General features: G+C 36.0%; 1 protein-coding gene across 11 annotated transcripts in view; it reads left to right on the forward strand.

Annotated features, from left to right (window-relative positions):
* Positions 1-20,879, forward strand: part of LOC123746062 (longitudinals lacking protein, isoforms H/M/V) — a 142,035-nt gene that overhangs the window by 39,251 nt on the left and 81,905 nt on the right. The window contains exons 6-7 of one of the 11 annotated variants that reach the window (XM_045727290.2): positions 7,227-7,527; positions 7,883-8,082. The exons of 5 other annotated variants lie outside the window; for them this stretch is intronic. In XM_045727290.2, the coding sequence (XP_045583246.1) occupies positions 7,227-7,527; positions 7,883-7,932 (351 nt within the window). In that variant the 3' untranslated portion in view covers positions 7,933-8,082. Of the gene's footprint in view, positions 1-7,226; positions 7,575-7,882; positions 8,468-9,104; positions 9,993-17,790; positions 18,133-18,734; positions 19,044-20,879 lie in introns of those variants that run through there. 5 more of the 11 variants (XM_045727297.2, XM_045727296.2, XM_045727294.2 and 2 more) reach the window with 5 other exon arrangements.

Below are 20,879 nucleotides of genomic sequence, written 5' to 3' on the forward strand. Positions count from 1 at the left end.
TGAAGGGCATTACAGTCATCTGCCTTTCCTATCTTCCCCAGTATCTTAGCATCATCCACAAACATGTTCATATAATTCTATGTTCCTTCTGGTAGATCATTTATGTAAACGATGAACATTACTGGTGCAAAAATTGAACCCTATGGTACTTCACTAGTAACACTCCTCCCGTCAAATACATTGTCTCGTGAGTACTGCCCTCATTTGTCTGTCAGTTAGAAACATTTTCATCCATGTCAGAAGTCTCCCAGTCTCTCCTCCAGCATGTTCCAGTTTTCAGAACATGTTGGAGGAGCATGTTGTTCCAGCAAACATGCTGGAACAACTGTTTCCAAGGTGTAATAATCTCGTAGCCAACTATCAGTGTTCATCCAAGCCCTGAAAGATTTGCAAGAAATTTTAACAACACACATTGTATATCTTATATTTTCTTTGTATTTCTATGATTTTACATTTTTATTTTTTGGGGGAATTGCATTTGTGAATTGAGCTGTCTATAATGTTGTTGTTATCATGGAACATATAGAACGTATGTATGCACAGATATATTCATGTAACTAATATGCGTACAATATTATATTGAACCATAAAACATGCATTCCATTCAGCTGGGCTGTATGTTTTATAATAAAACATGCAGTTTCTGCTGATTTTCCACTGTATACTGTATACAAATTATATATAACTATTGTATCTACTGTATTTGTATGCACTATTACAAACCATTAAGACTTTTAGTGAATGTTATAATCTCGGAACCAGTGATCAGTTGGCCTAGCTCTGTATATTTTGTACGACTTTCCAACTGCATGTGTTGAATATATAATATGTTCTTTGTTTTTTGTTTTATATTTTTACCATGATTTTTCAAGTACAATGTTGCATTGTGCTGTCAGTAATATTATTTGTATCGCAGAATGTGTAGAATGTTGGTGTGCTGAGATATATTTGTGTCATTAATATGAGTTCAGTGTTATATTCTTTGAACAATAAAACATCCTGTTTTTGCCATTATTACACTTTATACAACAGCTTCTTGAATATTTCACCATCCATGTAATTGAAAGCAATTCTGAAGTTGGAAAGCACAGCGTATGTTTTTTTTACGCAAAGTCCTCAGTGTGTTCCTCTGATGCCAGTCTACTATCTACTACCCCCTGTTATATATACAGTACAACTATTTACATTTTTGTGCACCATAATAACGACCCACTAATCTATTTTGGTGGCTCCAAACAGTATAGTTACACACACTAGTCAGCTGAAGACACCACCTGACTCGGGAAAATGCCTCCCAATATTACTACGGACATCACTAACTCTAGCCACAACGCTTCTATTATCAGAATCCTGGTCGCTAAATTCTGAATATGGATAATTTTCCACAAGTTTATTTTCTAAAGGAACATGAGATCTAGTTTCATAATACATAGATGCACAAAACTGCAGCTCTGCTGTGGTTGTCTTCCTTGAGCTGTGAACATTGAAACCAGCATCATTGGATAAACTGATATCTGAACTTTGTACACAAGTTTATATCATAGTCGGGATCGTCTATACTATCGTCAGTAAATAATCACATGTACTTATTTGTTTCATTAAGTGATGCTGTGGGCACATGTTGCATGGCTGTGCTGTGAGCTGTTGCTGCATGTGCTGCTCAATGTTGCCTTCTCAGCACAGACTCTCTCTCACCCAGGATGGGTACCCATGCTTTTTTTTGTTTTTAATGCCTAAAACAGTTTACTGGAGGCCTGAAGAAGCAGATGTGTGCCCAGTGTAAATGTGGGACTTTTAAATGTTTTGCAGTATGTACTTTAATCCTTTAAGCTGCTAAGGGGTCCTGAGGAGATTTACACCCCTGTGCGCAAGAAAAAAAATAATAAAATAATTTTTCGTCTTCTAAAACTAAAAATGTTAATTTGTGTTCCCTGAACAGGGGGGGGGGGAGGGGAATCGTAGGTGGCATTTTGGGCATAATAGGCTGAGGAAGTCTGGCAAAATATGGGCGTTGACAGAGCAGTCATCAGAGGCGGTCAGCATTACCCAAGCTGTCAGGTGGGAGTTGCCACAAAAATATTATTACCTAATTATTTCAATGTGTCTGATTGATTTTTTCTTATTTTTTTTGCAGTAATATTATTCAATAGTGTGTAGTGTGATAGATTTATATAATAAAATGTGTGAATCATCGCTATACTCAAAAGTATGGTGTTCATATTAGTGATCAATTATTACGTTCATAAAACAATAAACAAATAGTTTTGCTGTTATTACACTATATACACACATTATATATAAGTATCTACATGTTTTGTTCACAACAACTATGGTGAAACTCATATGCAATGATATGCCACTAATTGGCTCCCGGAACTGAAGGACAAGAGCTACGAGGAGATTTTAGAGGCATTAAATATGCAAAAACTAGAAGATAGAAGAAAAAGAGGTGATATGATCACTACGTTCAAAATAGTAACAGGAATCGATAAAATTGATAGGGAAGAATTCCTGAGACCCGGAACTTCAAGAACAAGAGGTCATAGATTTAAACTAATGAAACAAAGCTGCTGGAGAAATATAAGAAAATTCACTTTTGTAAACAGAGTGGTAGATGGTTAAAACAAGTTAGCTGAGAAGGTGGTGGAGGCCAAAACCATCAGTAATTTCAAAGCGTTATATGACTAAGAGTGCTGGGAACACGGGACACCACGAGTGTAGGTCTCATCCTGTAACTACACTTAGGTAATTACACTTAAGTAATTAAAAGAAGTTTAGTGGGGGTGTGCACTGAACAACAGCTACTAGAAAACTGATGCATCCATTACACGTACAGGGTATTTAGATTTGAACCCTGAAAATTTGGTTGACTACCGAGCACAAACACAGTGTTCGAGTGCCGAATTGTTGAAGCTGGGAGCCATTCGAGTACCGAGGTTCCTCTGTATATATAATACCAATTATTATTTTAATTTGAATGAAGGAAAAGGAAATTTTGTTTATACAAGGTAATTGGGACTGGGAAGCCAGTGAGATGGTACATGAAAGCAAACCAGCAAAATTGTTAGAGGATAGGAGGAATGAAGGGCAAGGAAGGAGGGAAAATGTTCATAAAAATGGTGTATACTGGAGTTAAATGCTGTTATACGGTTTAATATGCCAGATATTGTTGCACTAGAAGATAAAATTTCAAATGAGGTGGTATTCTAGAGGGCTATGCTAGTTGGGAGACATGACAGAAAAATTAGAAACGGTAGAAAGGGCCATGTAATAATCATGAGAGATTATAGTAAGAGCAGATAGATAAATCATGTTTGGTGATGGTAATTTCAATTTGAAATCAATAAACAGGGAAGCCTATTAAGCAAAGACAGAGAATATCTGAGCTGGCCAGTTTGTTAACCTTATCCTTGAGTATTTCATGTATCAACATACTTAACAGGTCACAAGAATGAGAGAATGGGATGCTCAATCATTGTTAGATTTGGTATTTATCAGGAAGGAAGAAGAGATATTTGATATTCAGTACCTTCCTCCAGTGGGCAAGAGTGACTCTGTCCTATGTCCTCTTGGAAATGAAATATGCAGTGTGTTGTGATTTAGAAAACATTGGAGCAAGGGAAATAGTGGAAAAAACCAGTGCTTAATATAGTGAAACAACAATTTCTGGGTGATCCCTGGTGGCTCACATGGTGGTGACCCAGTAAGGTCGTGACTGTGTCACATCAGCCATGAAGTTCTAGAGGTATACCGGGGACTGGAGCCAGACTCCGACCCCTCCTCACAGAGGCATAGGGAGCAGTGGTATTTATTTTTGCCACCTCACCAGAGAAGGCAACTATAATGTCAGCGAGTTCATACAAATTACTGTTGGATTCAAAAAAGTAGCAAGCCTCAAACCCTGCTGAAAGAACTTCCCCTCACCTATATAAAACAATTGAATTATCATGGAACTAGTGTGAGCTAATTTGCCTCACTTAACCCACTCACTGGGGAGGGGGGGTAGCTTACCACCTGCCGGGGCCTGAGCTCCCAGTTCTAGTGCAGTAGGGAAGTTGCCACTCTTCTGTTCTGGCTCCGGTATTTTGTTATTTAGCTAAGTGGTAAGGTGTTTGCCTTTGGTGACTTTTTCTTAGACTGCAGTGTATTATGAACCACGTCTTAAATTAAGTGTGCTTGTACCCGCATGTGCTCAAGGTTTCCTTTCCTGAGTGCTACCTAGTGCTGCCCTTGCACTGACAGAGTTCTCTTCACTGAAGTGTTTGTGGGGGTTGCTCCCTTAGATGTCCTCCTTGCCTGAGGTGACCCTTGCCTTGGCTGAATCAATGGTTCTTGCTCTATTGTCTTTGCCCTGGTCAGGAGGAGATTGGTTGGTAGGGCATAATGGTGGTTTACATCCTCAACATTGTCCAGGTCTTGTTGAAGTGCATGACAATCTTCCCTAGTAGCTTGGCATCATAAGCAAACATGTTCATATAATTCTGAATTCCTTCATTGTATAGACAATGAACATTACTGTGCTAGAACTGAACTCTGGTACTCCATTGGTAGTCCAGTCTGATAAATTGCCTTTGATTATTGTTCTCATCTTTGTCAGAAAAATTTGTCATACATGCCAGAAGTTGCCATGTCACCAAATCAGTGCTCAAAAACCATACTGGCTGTTTATTATATAATTTCTCTCCAGGTGTTCTGCCCATGTGGTTATAATAATTTTTCTAATGTTTTGACTACTTTTCCTGTCATCGATACAGGTCTAAAATTAAGATGATCTTCCCTTCTATCACTTTTGTAGATTGGAACTATGGTAGCTTTTTCCATATGTTTACCAAGATTCCTGTACACAAAGATGACTGAAAAATCAATTGAAGTGGAGTGCTGAGCTCATTCTCTCAGAACCCAATAAACTCCATCTGGGCCGACTGCTTTGTTCCTACTTAACTCCGTCATAATTTTTTTCGATTTCATCATGAGACACCTCAGTGTACTCTGTTGTTCTTAAATTCGAACTGTGTATGGTTTTCTGAAAACTTAATTTTCCACAGACACATTTTGGAACTTTTCATTTAGTGTTTCACCTATTTCTTTCTCATTCTTTATGAATATGTTCCCTCATTTTCAACCTATGAATTTTTGCTTTTATCTGCAATTTATTTTTTATGAATTTATAGATTAGGCCTGGTTCTGTTTTACATTTGTCTGCTATCTCTTTCGCAAAATTTCTTTCTGCCTCTCTTCTCACTTTTGTGTAGTTTCTTGCTTCTTTGTAATGCAGGTATGTTCAAGTGTTTGGCATCTTCCTATATTAATTAAAAAATTTTCTTTTTTTTTATCTGATCCTCTCTCAATTTCTGTTGAACCACTCCTATTTTCTATTTCTATATCTCTGTATTGGTATACATTTTTTGTGCCTTCTTCATACATCTCACAAAACTTGGCATTCATCTCATTTACTTCTTGCCTAACATCATCTTTCCAATCAAGTTCATGAAACAACTTGCTAAGTTCACCATAGTGTTCTCTTGAAATCATCATCTTCAACTGCTTCATTTTCCCTGTTCTCTTCTAGATTATAAAGCATTGCTTATTTTATTTCCAAAAGGATATGGTCACTTATTCAAGGGAGGAAGGTACTAAATGTCAAATTGGTCTTCTTCTTTCCTGGCGAATATCAAATCCAGCATTGAAGGAACATCTGCTTCCCTCATTATCTTGGCTTGCTTAACATGTTGATGTGTGAATGTCCCCAGAATGAAGTTTATGAAGCTGACAGTCCAAAAATTCTCTGTTCTTGCTTCATAGGCCTCTCAGTCTCTCAAGTTAAAGTCTCCAAATACCAACAATTGGAATTTATCTTTTTCTGCTCTTACCATAATATCTATCATGAATGTTATGAAGCCTTCTCATTTGTTGTTCATGTGTTGCTCGTGGATTGTTGGCATTTAGGATTATCAGTTTGTCATCCTGATTACAAATCTCCAGTGCCATTATGTCAACTCGTGAGTTTTCAATTATTAATTATTTTACCTTTAGGTGTTCTTTCACCAGCATGACAATGCCTTCACCTTTCCTAATTTTTCTGTCCAGCCCCTCTGGAATACGACCTCATTTAAAATATTATCTTCAAGTTTCATTGCTGTTAATGCAACTGTATCTGACTGTAGTACAGTATATCATTTAGCTCCAGTATTTCTTTATCTCCATCTATGTTAGTACTTACAGTACTCTACTGTATACAGTATATGATTTTCAGGAACATGTTCCCTCTCTCTTTGTTCCTTACTCTACCTCTCTCTAATGATTTTGTTGGTTTGGTTTTTTGTATCATTTTACATGTTTCCCAATCCTTATCTCCTTGTAGAAAAAAGAATTGATTTCTTCCTCATTCCAACTCTCATTTAAGTGTTTTTCAATAATGATGTTCAGTTTCAGCTTTTCTGTCTTTCTGTGAAAGATCTCATCTTAATGACCATATTTTCCCATTCTCATCTCTTTGGAATTTCCTAACATTCCCAAGTACTGTACTTCTTGCCTCTGTTTAGCTACATTTAGGGTGATTCTTAAGGGCTCATCTTTTCCTTTCTTGAACCTACCAATTCTTTTGTAGTTACAGACATTCTCTTCAGTTGTAAGATCTTCCACTAGCCCAAAAACTTTATTGGTGGCTCTTTCTGACCTAGATGTTAATTCCTTTTCTTCTCAATCGAAAATTACGAGGGTCTTATTTTGATCAACCATGTTTTGCACCTTTAGGTTTGATGCCAGTTCTAGTTTGATATCTTCCCTTTTCTGGTTGCTGCAGTTTCTGGCTTCCTTAGCCACTTCTCATATTTCTTTCTCTTTGGCCAATTGTGTATAGGTAAGTTGGAAATCTGTGTGTGTGTTGCTACACTGTAGTGTATCTTGAACTCCTCAAATTACTCTTAAAACCTGTTAGGATATGAGTATTGGTGTGAAGTGCAGTGTTTTGTATATTTTATTAATGTTTTATCAAACTATATCTTTGTTGAAACTGGATATTTTGTGTATAATAGAATTATGAAAAAGTTATTTTGGTAATTTTTCATATGTGCAATGTTTGTAGATAATTAAATTTTAGTCCTCTCTTTGTTTCCTCATAAGAATTAAGTAGGGGTTAGTGGTATTAGAAGACAAGCATTGCTTTGCCATGGTTTTGATGACGACAGGACAGGATCCCGGACTGAAATGCCCATTTTCTCTTATAGGGGCCACGGTCAAGATGCAGTAACCCAGGACAGAGTGAGTCGCTGGGACAGACTGTGGCCCGGGCTATCCAAAGCGCTCATGTGTGCCCCATCTGTGGCCACCTTGCTCGTCAGAAGAAAGACCTCAAGAAGCACTTGCGCATCCATACTGGAGAAAAACCTTATGCCTGCCCGTGGTGCTCCTATCGTTCCACTCAGAACAGCAACTTGAGGACACATATCAGAAGAGTTCACACACAGCCCCTCCTTCCTGTTGAGCAGCAACAACCAGTGACAAACCAAGGAGATGGGAACAGAACTGGTACATCTTGCCCTACTCTTTTTGTGGATTGATTGGAAAAGAAATTGTTGGAATTATGATATAAATAAAAATCATATACATTAACAGCACAGTGAAACTCCACTGTTATTGGACCTTGTCTTCCCAAGACTGATATTTTACAGTTTCTTGACAGCTGGTATCTTTGGTACTAAAAAAGATTATCTTAAATGTGGCCTTTCCCACATATAGGAAGTAATATTGGCCACAGTGAATAACAAAAGGGAAAAAATATTTTCGATGTGATAGAAACTTATCTGTTGTTATGGTGTAGAAGAGATCTCAATGTATGGAAAATTGATCATAATGACCAGTATGCCATATTTCTCTTCCTTAGGGCACACGGGTTGTCTCCAGAACAAGGCACCCAACAAGTCAATATGTTAGGGTGTATAATCTGCCAGAAGAGATGTTGGTTCAAGGTAGTGACGATGGACTGAAGCTTTTTTGTGATCAGTGCAGCTACAAGGCTCGTGACAGTACCAACCTCCGGCGACACAAGAGGATTCATACCGGAGAAAAGCCCTATGGCTGTTCATATTGTAACTATCGTTCAACCCAAAGCAACAACGTTAAAGCCCATATCAAAAGATTGCATCCAGATATTGTTTATCAAATTAATGCCAGACAAGGAAACACTGAAAACTTGTAAATGATGTATAGGGTGGGTTGAAAGAATAAGAACCAAAGCCCAGTGTGTGTGTGTGTACATGTGTGAGTGCTTACAATATAGAATGTTGTGTATTTTGTTCCCATTTTAAAACAAAAATATAGTACAGTACTCCATTTTTAATTTTGCCTGTCTGTTTGGTTATATTATTGTTTTAATCAGTTGTACTGAATAATGTTACATTTAGTTGAAAGGTTTTATTCAAGAGTAAATAATTTTGTTTAACATATGACAATAAAATATGAACTGACATCTTTTGTTATCTAACCTTATACTGTAAGCTAATATATCTTTTGATTTACATATTTTACCTATAATTTAAGTAATCAACTGACCTGATGTATTTGAGAGCATATTTATAGTACTGTACTTGGAAATGAAGAGGTAGCAAACAAATTTATTTTGTGAAATATGACTTCACAAATTTTAGTGGTAAGTCAGTGATTGGTACTGTATTTGTGTAGCTAAATAACACTTAAAATCCAGTTGATTAATTCTTTTTAGTCTTGGGGGAGTGCAGGAATACTACTAATTAATAGTGGGTAGAAGTTCCATTTAAATGTACAGTATTAAGTTTCATCTTTTCCAACGACTCAGACTTTGATATTTAGATTTTTGCCATCTTTTTTTATGTAACTGGTCACATGAGTTTTTGTGTAATAACATCTATCGCAAGTCTTTAGGCAAAAAAAATTGTCATCTTAAAATCATCTTGAGTCCTATTCAAATATTTTAGGAAAATGTTCATGCTGTTAAAATTTATAAAAAGTCAGTGCTTTAATACGAAAGTTAAGGGGGGGGTCCAGTACTTATCTATCAGTTATCATCCGTGATAACGCATGGAGCTCATCCATTTGTTGGTAAAGCTTTGCCTTCTCTTCTCTTGTAGGGTTCGGAGGTTGTGGATGCGCAAGGGGTGGCTAGGAAGTTGAGCCACTACATTTGCCAGCACTGCGGCTATGTGGCTCGGGACAAGACCAATCTGCGCAAGCACTTATACACTCACACTGGTGAAAAAACCTTATGCTTGCATGTATTGCTTTTATAAAACAACTCAGAATAGTAATTTACGAACTCATATAAAGAGACACCATCAGCAATATATTGCGCGAGATGAGAAGTTTGTGGAACAGTTTAGCGGAGGTATGTAAATAATTAATGGTGAGTGAGAAACCAGTGGTAGGGAGTGATATACTGTATAAACAATGGTGATATTGAACTGTGGAAAATTTTTCTTGAGATAAAGTACTTAAAAATAAATACCCGATAGATACTTGCTGGGAGATACAGTATGCCCAGGATAATTAATTATATTGTGAATATATTACACTGTAAATATGAACAGTAAATGTGGGTTCTTCTAGGATTTTTTTTTTTAAAGAGTTGTAGGTTGAAATATGTGATAGACATTTTAGTAAGATGGAGTTATGAATTGCAATGCTTTGAAGAGGCTGAATGTGTAGAAAAGAATGAGCATATGATTTATTTCAGTATTTAATGGGTGTAAAGAGCTGTGGCTAAATGAAAGAAGATTTAGCTGACAGTCATCAGGAATTATTGTGAAGATGTCTGGCAGTTATACTAGCCTCTGCATTTTGGAAAGGTTCTGAATGAGCCTAACAGCTTTAAACTTTGGAACTGCTTTATAAATACTCTGTAGTTAGGTGTCTCAAAGTAATGTATATTAGTTTCAGCATTTATAAGAATCATCCCCTTAAAATATGTGATGTGCAGTTGTCATGTACTAAATTTAAAAATACATTTCAACCAGTGCAAATTAGTGAATTTTCATTCGTCCTGCATTAAATAATTATACATTATTTAACTTACCTGAATTTACCCGAAAGCCATCATCGCTCTAATGCCCTTCTAAAGGCTGGCAGCTTCTTGATGGCCCCCTTCCCAAAATGTTCCTGCATATAAAACATTTAACGTGGAAAAATAGTTTAATGGTGTTACGTCATGTTACTAGAGGCTTTGTATCATTCTCTGTGATTAGGATTAAAACCAAATCCACTTTAAAATATAAGTAATACTTATGTGAAAGTGTCTTATTTTGTAAAAATGGCTTACATAATTGATTCAACTGTTTTGTTCTGTCGTAGATGTTTTGACATGGTTAATTTATTTTATTGATTCTTGTATTAATTTTTATTCTTAAGAAAAGAGATTTTAAAAGCAAAAAAATTTCAGTGATTGCATTATGATAGCTTAGTATTGTAATTACAGTTTTCTCATTCTGATTTTGCTTTTCACTTAATTTCTTGTCAACTTTTATGTGCAATTTTATTTTTGCAGCTTTTGTCACATATCTCTGATCAGGCTTGTGGAATCTTTTTTTTTTTTTCTGTTTGCCTTTTGGCATATATTTTACCAAATTCTCTGTATAGTTCTCTGTATAGATTAATGTTAAGGAAATTATTAAATGTGATTTAATTCCATAAACCAACAAATTTTAAATGTAAAGGGAGTCTTGTTCTACAAACGAGTTATTTTCTGAAAGTGCTTGTAAAGCATTTGTTCTGAATGCAAAGTGAAATTTTCCATAGGTAACTACCAAAGTGTAATTACCTAAGTGGCAGTTACAGGATGAGAGCTACGCTCGTGGTGTCCCGTCTTCCCAGTACTCTTGATCATAAAACGCTTTGAAATTACTGACGGTTTTGGCCTCCCACCTTCTCACCTAGCTTCTTCCAATGGTCTTCCACTCCATCAATACAATTCCCGAAATTTGCAAAAGTGAATTTCTTATATTTTTTCGGCAGCTTTGTTTAGTTCAAATATATTGCCTCTTGTTCTTAAAGAGATCATAGTGCAATGACCTTGAATGTGCAATGCTATTAATGGGGGATGCTTCCCAGACCACCAAAAACCATCACAAAACCAATAATTTAGGGAATTATATTATACAAAACACAACATATTATTTACTTTGAATGATGGAGTTATCATGCTTGTCAAAGTTGGCTTGATTTTGAGGCGTGAAGAGATCTTGTTGCTGGAGGAGATGGTGGAAGATGGCATTGCATTGGTGGTGGAGGGTGGTGATGCTTTGTCATTTTCATTAATATTAAACACATGATGAGCACTAGTTTCCATTTCCAATAATTTTGGACAATTTTGGAACAAATTCAGCTGCTCCCTTCTCACCTGCACTAGCAGCCTCGCCACTCACTTTGTTGTGTAAATTATCTACCCTTACATCTATCAAACAACCCATGATTGGCCACAAATGTTTCATCACTTAGTTTCACCTATTTTCTTCTTTAAATCATCAAAATGACTTCTTGCTCTCTCCTGTATGAACACCAGGCTGATTGGATTTTGACGACGATTCTGGTCCTCAATGCACAATGTTAACAACTTTTCCACCTCACAAATTAAATGTGATCTTTTCCTTATTGTTATTGATGTCAGCAGTATTTAACCCTTCATATGCTCTAAAACTTGTATTTTGTCCACTAAGTTGGTTGCAATTTTAAGTGGTTTCACCATAGAGGTTTGCAATCTGTGTTATCTTCTCACCCTCTCTCAAGAGTGCTTAATAATGTCCAGGTTCATCTCTAAAGTACTGGATTGCCTTTTCCTTAGCGCTTGTGCATTATCAATCAACACACCTACTCTTCCTATCAAATATTGTTAATAATATTTTCCTTGATAAATTCCAAAGAAAGCACAAAGTCTGGGATGCTCTCGGACGTAGGTTCGAATCCTCGTCACGGCCCTTGTGGATTTGTTCAAGCACAACGTTGACTTTGCTAGGCACGAGAAAACTGTTGACTGAGCATGGGTCTCAACAGATACAGGTCACATGATGGTTCGTCAATGTATTTTAAAACTTACTTAGCCTAACCCGACCAAACCTAATCTTGCCAAAAGAAACCTAACCCAACCCAACCGAGCTAACACAGCATAATCTAAGATTATAACCCAGTACAGCCTCACCAAACGATGTATACACTTTCGACAATCGGAAAATAAGTTGTCGAAAAGTATTGTGTACTTCACGTTCCCTAGTGGGCCGTGCAGATATCTTTGTGCAATACTCCACCGTGTGGCCTGCCGCGCAGACATTTATCATGTGCTAATTCGTGATACTCTGGCAGGTTTTGTGAGTGATTTTATGCCTGACAAGAGACCTTAAGAGGATGTTGTATGGACAAATATTTGTAAAACGAGTGTTTATAAAAAAGAGGACACCCGGTACATAATTTCCAAATTAATACATAGTTTTCTGCATCTTTAAGTTTGTAGGGATGCACTGCATCAACATTTCCTTGCAGACTTCAATCACTTCTTTATATCTGGATTTCTGGGACAATTTCTTTAAATATTTAATGTGATTTCAGACATGTGTAATATAGGCCAAGCCCGAGTATCTTTTGCTTATTCTTTGTCCTAATTATGTCTCCACCAAACCCAAATTTGGCAGTAAAGATTGCAGTTGCATCACTTAACATGCTCAGCAGAATAGTTTTAGTTTTTAGTGCTGCTGCAACTATTTTTCATATACAACAAGTTTAATGTTGTAGCACATCTCATTGGGTGAATAATTAGACACGTATACTTAGTCCTTACAGTAGATATAAAGCAGCAGTTGTGTAAACGTTTACACAAGAATTTTCTGTGTTGTTCAAGTTAACTTCAAGATTCATAGTAACCCTATGATAATGCAAATTTACACCTAGTCTCAGGTGTAGTAGTGATGGTGTGGATGATTACTAGTACAGTATGCAGTGGTGCTTGTTATGCATGATGCTGTTAAGAAGTACTGTATAGTTTATTGTATGGGGGACATTATATTGTTTAGCTTTTGGTTCCCTTGTTTCCAAATCATTTTTCGTTCAATGCCTCCCTACCTTGTTAAAGTGGGAAACTGGATAATAAAGATGCATTTGTTATGATACTTCCCCATGAGGTGCTTCTTTGTTTGGAGTGAATATATTCCCACAGGGAAGGTGACTTGTGTGTCATGTGAGGAGATCCCTGCAGAGTATTAAGCCAACAAAAAAAAAAAAATTCGGATTACAGATTTTACATTTACATTTCATGGATTACAGACAATATGAACAAGAAAGTTTGTTTGATAAGTGAATGATCATATAAGGCCTCAGTGTATCAGTATGTTCATTTTACACTTCCTACTTCACACTGCAAATTTTCAGGTCATAATGTTTAGTAAAGGCTGTAAGTTAACTTTTATTGAATGAATACCTGATTGAGGAGTACAGTACATACAACAGTGGTAGACAAATACTTTGTATTGGTTACTATATATTAAATGTCATTATCCGTAAGATATTGATTTGGGGAGGAATATTCTAATGTTATTAAGAGTCTTATATATATGGTAGAAGATGAGTTTATGATTTTTTTTTTTTTTTATGGTCCCAGCTGCTGTTAATTTAATAGACATAGCCCTCCAACTTTCCTCCACAATTGGATGGTGTCAGCAAAATTTTGCCCAATATTTTATTCCTTATAAATCTTAGCACTGAACTGATCCTATCCTCACCACTTGACTCTGGGTCCAAATCTCATTCATATATCTATCACTTTTATACATCTTATGAGTTTTGATGTAGGCAGTTTATACATACATTGACTCTCAAAAATGTTACTCTCTCTCCAAAGTATAAACATTTGATTAATAACTATACTGTGTTTGGTATTTGTTTCTAAATACTGAAAACACTGGCATAGAAAAAGTATGACTTGAGATTGCCTTGGTAAAGAAACATACCCAGGTAATTGAAAAAACTGAATAATAAAGAAATTAAATTAAATCTAACAATTAAAACTATATGAAGCAAGGGAAGAAAAATACTATACCTGTATATGAAAAAAGCAACGTGAGAGTTGAACACGCCTTTTTTTTTTAAACTACTTGAATATGAAAGTTTCTGTGCTTACAAGTCATAACTTTAAAAAGTGGTATGACTTCAAATCTCCCATAACAATGATATGTTGCCAATTGTATTTATCCGTGTGGCTGTAAAGAGCCGTGGAGACAGCTTAATGTTTGAACATTACAGTTCAACATTTAAATAACACTAGATTTGAGTTCAAAGGGTAGTGGATCTCTTCATTTTAAATTTTTTGCAATGTGTTATTGTTAGTAAAACATGAACTGGAAGCTAACTTGTAGATAAGTATGTCTTAAGAAAATTCATAAGTTCCTTCCTAATAGTAATAACTTAGCGTTCCTAAAAATGGAAATTTGACATGCTGTATGTCTTTAGGGACTGTGAGAACCTCAATAGTAGGTTTAAATTTGGAAAGCTAAGAATCTCCTCAGGATTCTATAAAAATTTCTTCCTAGGAAATGCATTAGAATCACAAATTTCATGAAAAAATATAACTTCAATGCCAAATAATTTATATTCTGAACACAAAGATTAAAGACTCATTATTTATTAAAGTTTTAATTGTATTCAGTTTGTAAAGTTCTGGACAAAAAATAAGGTAATGCCAACTCAATCCTGTGAATGTGGGTTTATGGTAAACTGACCTAACAAGTTGACCTCCAGTATTAGTAACTAGTGTTTCTAGAACAGAAATTTTAGAGTTATCCTTAGTTTCATAAGTAAATGTTAAATTTGAATGTTTAGGATGTACATAAGCAAGTACGTAACAAATCTTTCAACATGTGAACAATCATTAGAGATAAGGAAGGAGTCTTCAACATTCCGACGATAACAAATACTGTAGGTTTGAACTCTACAGGATAAGTATCTATCCACATTTTCTCAAAATTAGGGTCCAATGCTGACCCCATTGTTACCCCATCTATTTGTGTAAATAGTCTACCATCAAAATAAAAAAAACGGATCTTATGTTGCAATATCTAATAACTTACTAAGTTGTTTCTAGTTTAATCCAAAATACATGAATCTTCTCTTCATAAATAATTAAGAATCAGTTGAGAAGATTCTTATGATTTTGGATTAAACAGGAAACAACTTAGTAGGCGAGTGTGCACTCGATGGCTCAGTCCATAATGAGCACCTCCATAGACCTGCAGGAGCATTATCAGGGCCTGAGTGTGACTAGCCAATTAGGACACCCAAGCTCTAGGGACACTTGCTAAAAGAACAGACGCCGAACACAACCTGGCTACGAAGGGTGTCCATGGTGCATATAAACAAGTGCACAACAGAGTTCCACATACGAGGTTGTGCTGGAAACTGGAGCATATTGGAGGGGTGACAGGTAAGCTTCTAACATGGATGAAAAATGTTCTAACTGACAGAAAAGTGAGAGTAGTAATCGGAAGCAATATATCAGACTGGAGAAATGTCGTGAGTGGAGTGCCATAGGATTCTGTTTTTGCACCGATAACGTCATTGTCTACATAAACGATCTACCAGATGGAATACAGAATTATATGAACATGTTTGCCGATGATGCTAAGATAATAGGGAAGATAAAAAACTTAGATGATTGTCATGCCCTTCAAAAAAAAAAGACCTGGAAAAATAAGTCTTTGGAGCACCACTTGGCAAATGAAATTTAATGTGAATAAATGCCATGTTATGGAATGTAAAATAGGAGAACATAGACCCTGCACAACCTATAAATTATGTGAGAAATATATAAAGAATTTGGATAAAGAAAGAGATCTAGGGGGTGGTTCTTGATAGAAAACTGTCACTGAGGACCACATAAAGAAAATTGTGTGAGGAGCCTATGCTACACTTTCTAATTTCAAAATTGCATTTAAATACATGGATGGTGAAATACTCAAGAAATTGTTCACGACTTTTGTTAAGTAAACCTGAAATATACAGCGGTTGTATGGTGCCCATATCTTAAGAAGCACATCAACAGACTGGAAAAGGTGCCAAGACATTCAACTAAATTTCTCCCAGAACTGAAGGACAAGAGCTACGAGGAGAGTTAGAGCCATTAAATATGCCAAAACTAGAAGATAGAAGAAAAAAAGGCGATCCTGTATGATCACTACGGACAAAATAGTAACGGGAATTTATAAAATTATAGGGAAGAATTCCTGAGACCTGGAACTTCAAGGCCAAGAGGTCATAGATTTAAACTAACTAAACAAAGATGCAGAAGAAATATGAGAAAATTCACTTTCGCAAACAGAGTGGTAGACAGTTGGAACAAGTTAGGTGAGAAGGTGGTGGAGGCCAAAACTGTCTGTACTGTAGTTTCAAAGAATTATATGACAGTGCTGGGAAGACAGGACACCACGAGCATAGCTCTCATCCTGTAACTACACTTGGTTATATAATTACATGTACCCTAGTGCACCCATGTAACAATTAGGAGGCCTCCAGCCTAAGGACTATGAAGAGGAGTCAAGACGCATGCACCACTCCTGGGGGCCAGGTTCTGGCTCTTGTCTCCAATAGGTCAAACAGGACTTGCAACTGATGTGACTCAGAATTAGGGAGCCATCTCAGCAAGATAGCTTCAAGGACCCAATGGGGCTCTACCAGAAAAAAAAATCATTTCATGACATTCATTTTTTTACTGCAGTATGTAAAAATAATGTAATGTAGATTTTTTTTTGTGTGTGTGTGTGTGTACTGTACATGAAATGTTTTACATTGTAATTTTGACCTTATTTCTTACATTTCAATGACTTCAAGGTAAATCTTGACAGATGCTTGAATCTCACTGAGTGTACTATGTTGTGAAGCAAAATTATATTTAACCACAACTCTTCTCAATGATAATTTTGAAAATTTGCCAATCATTTAAAAAGTACTACAATAAACTGTACTGAACAGTATATGTACAAAAATAGCAAGTGTGAAGCATTGTTTATATTCAGAGCTTAAGCACACATCTTGCACATTGTTCTTGCATGTGCAAGAACAATCGTGAGATTTTTAATTGCATGACAATAATTAAACATAATATTTCTAAACAAAAGTTTTGGACACAAACTATATTTTGTAATATACCAAATGCTGGGGATGAATGCATATTGTACTTTTATGTGCCAGTAGGCCTGTACAGTACAGTATAACTAAAGGTAACACATTATTAAGTTCACATCTGTATGGTGGTTCAATTAATAATGCTAAGTGTCCAACATATGGTATTTTTGTTGGTGGTGACTCTTTTTATATTTCAACCTAAGCAGCAGTCTGAATAAAAGCAATAAAGTTTTATAGTACACATACTTTGTTTTTATACTCAATATACTTTTATCCTGGGAACAGTTTAAAATGTACATAGAGATGGTTATACAGAACTATAAAACAGTGGTATAATTTGTCTCATTTCTTGTTGAGCATTCTTATAATAACTAAAGAGTGTATGTAGGTGTTAAGCAGATCATGGTGTAATTATATTCTTTTTAGTATTTGTGTACTGTATTTAATAGACTGAATATGGTTTGTTTTTAAAATATGTACTTTCTCTGTGGATGTGAGGAATAATGTGTGTATTTATTAGCAAGACACCTTTTAGTGTATAATCAATGGATGAATAGAGGGTTTTGTCCCATATTATGTCACTAGTAAATAGAAGAACTGTGGGGAGTATATATTGAAGTAAAGTATAAGGTATCACTCATGTAAGGTGGTGTATCTGTCTTGTAGGATGGATCGCTGGTGTGGCACATGCAGTCAGTCCGCCCACCAGGACAGAGTGTGGTCTGTCCTTGCTGTGGCAGAGTCTTTCTTCACAAGAACAACTTCCTCAAGCACTACAGAACTCACACAGGGGAGAAACCATTCTCGTGCCCTCTCTGCAGTTTTCGCACCATTCAGAAAGGAAATCTGAAGACACATGTCCGCTGTGTGCACAAAATAGAAATAATGTAGAATGTTTGGAGTGTTATGTGGAAGTGCTACATTTAGAAAATCAAAGATAGCTTTTAGTGAATAATGATAAGATGGACAGTGAACAGTTTTATTACTTGAAACTTATCCAAGATTTTTGTTGCCAACAGAAATTCTTACAAAAGGAAGGTATACAAATACAGTATGGGAAATATGAAAACGAATGCAGGCACAAGAAATGCTCTGTTAGATACTGTCAAGAATGTTTGATTTATTTGTTAGTTGGTTTTATATTTAGTCCCTGTCAGGTATTAACAACTCAGATAAATTCTGATATATACATAAAGTACTGTGTTTTGTTTTTTTCATTCATTCATATTCAATAATTATTAAAGTATCAGCTCAATATTAAATCTCAAATTACTTTCAAGGAAGTATATTTAAATAATTTTAATTCCTCAGCTGGCACTTTTAATGCTATCATAATTTTATTATTATTATTTATATACTGTCTATGTAATAGCTATTTTAATAGTCAGCAGCATATGTGAGTGTGATGAAAAGGGAAGCAACAGAATGTAAACATCATTCCTTTTGATATGACTTTCTGATTGTAGCTACAAACCACCAGGAGAGGCTCAGCTGGATCAGAATATCATAGAAAATTATCCAAGAAGAATATATAAGAAAAGTAAAATTATTGAGCTAAGCAAGAGATCTTCAAACTATCATCCACTAACCTCCCGTGCACTTCCTTCTAGGATGATGGCGGAATGGTGAGCATGCTGAGCGGAATGGGGGATCGCTTTACTTGTAACTTCTGTCGCAAGACGTTCAACCACAAGAACAACTTCAGGAAGCACATACGAACCCATACTGGAGAGAAGCCATATTCGTGCCCATATTGTTCTTATTCCTCTGCCCGCTCAGATCTCCTACGTGTCCATTTGCTGAAGAGGCATCCATATGCAACCTTTTAATGATACAGTTTATAAAAGTACATGACATTAAATTTATTGAATTGCTTTAGGGAATTTTGTTAATGGATAATGACTGCATGGCTGCAAAATAAATAATATATATATATATGTGTGTGTGTACTGAGAAAATCAGTAGGAGCCATGAGAAGGAGGATTTGAACCTGCATACTGAGGACTCCCATGCATGTGCTTTAGACCACTATAAGATGACATGGTAAAAGCAATGCAACCTGGGATTCAATCAAATCCTCTAGGGGTCCTGAGGGTTCATGCATTGCTCTCTTGCACTCTGGCTGTGGTCTAGAAGACCTGCAACCTTTCTCTTCAAATGCACAAAGAAATCACATTAATTTGATTTATCAATGAGGAAATCTGATTTTCTCAATGCCACATCATGTTAATGGAATTTTTTTGAGCATTTGAAGACAAGCATTGGAGGTAGAACTCCTAGACAACAGTCACAATGCATGGGGCAATTTGTGAAATCTTGAATAGGCTTTAGTTGAAGCCTCAGACCTCCTAGAGGATTCAGTTGAATAACAGGTTCCATTGCTTTTACCATATTGTAGTGCAGTGGTCTATGGCATGTGCTTGGGAGTACCCAGTGTGCAGGTTTAACCCCTCCTCATAGCTTCTTCTGACTTTCTTATTGATACATCATGTTAATGTAATTTTTTTTCCATACATATACAGTAATCAGGCCACACTATATAATATAAAGCCACACATTCCCTTTTCTTTACTCCCCCTTCCTCTAATGATTTTGTTACTTTGTTTTTATGTACCTTTTCACTATCTTTCCAGTCTCTAACACTTTGTGGAAAACAAAGAATTTATTTCTTCATTTTTATTTCCATTTAGGCGTTTCGCTTCATCGAGGTTCATTTTTAACTTTTCTCTGTCTTCCTTTGAGAGGTCTTTGTGTTATTGACCAAAATTTCTCATCCTCATCACACTGCAATTTCCTGGCATTTCTAAGCACTTCCATCATTTGTTTCACGTCATTAAATGTCACCATTCAGGGGCAGTTCCTCTGTTAATCATATTTTCCTATCCTAATAACAACTTGAAATTTTCCATTGAATTGAGGCCTTTATCTAAACTTATTATTTTCTCTATGATTTTTATCTCTTCTGCTGCTCTGTCCACCCTAGATGATACTTCCTTTTCTAAACACCCAAAAATTATTATGAACTTACTTCTATCTGCAGTATTTGGTACTACGGTAGTTTATCGTCTCATTCTCTTTTACAACTTCCGCATACGTCTCTTTATTTCCTCTGAACTTTTTGTTCTTTATTAACCTCTTCTATGTGAGTTGCCAATGAAGTTTCTCTTTGCATATCCTTGCCTAACTCTATGTTAGCCCTCAGAGTACCTTGGAGTTGTTCACCATATGAGTCTATTTTCTTGTTAATTTCTTCAAGTTCACCCACTCTTCACTTTCCATGCCTCATTATCTTTCACTAGTTTCTTGATTTGTGCCTCCTGTATCCTTACTTTATCAGTAAAGGTCGAATTTGCTTCCATGCTGGAAAATACTTCCTTTTAATTAAATTACAAACTAATCTTGAGACCTTCATTTTCTTGTTCTAATTTAATTACCTTTTCTTCATAATTCTTTAGCAGGTCCTCAATAATCACTAACCTGCCAAGAAAACCACCTTTCATTACATCTTCAGTGCGGAGAATCATTCAAAACATTCATATGTTGGTGTGTTGGCCGCTATTTTTCTTGTTGACATTCTTCAGTTTTGGAATATCAACATTTCCAATCCAGATTTTTCACTCACACTTAATTCTTGTCTCTTATTTACTTTACAAATTCTTAAACCTTCATGTATTTTGGGACACCACTTACAACCATTCATCCTGTTCCCAATACCTAGGCAATTGGATTTATCCTGGAGCCTGCTGCAGTGTGAC

This window comes from Procambarus clarkii, chromosome 78 (genome assembly GCF_040958095.1).
Source record: "Procambarus clarkii isolate CNS0578487 chromosome 78, FALCON_Pclarkii_2.0, whole genome shotgun sequence".
In the NCBI taxonomy this organism is placed as follows: domain Eukaryota; kingdom Metazoa; phylum Arthropoda; class Malacostraca; order Decapoda; family Cambaridae; genus Procambarus; species Procambarus clarkii.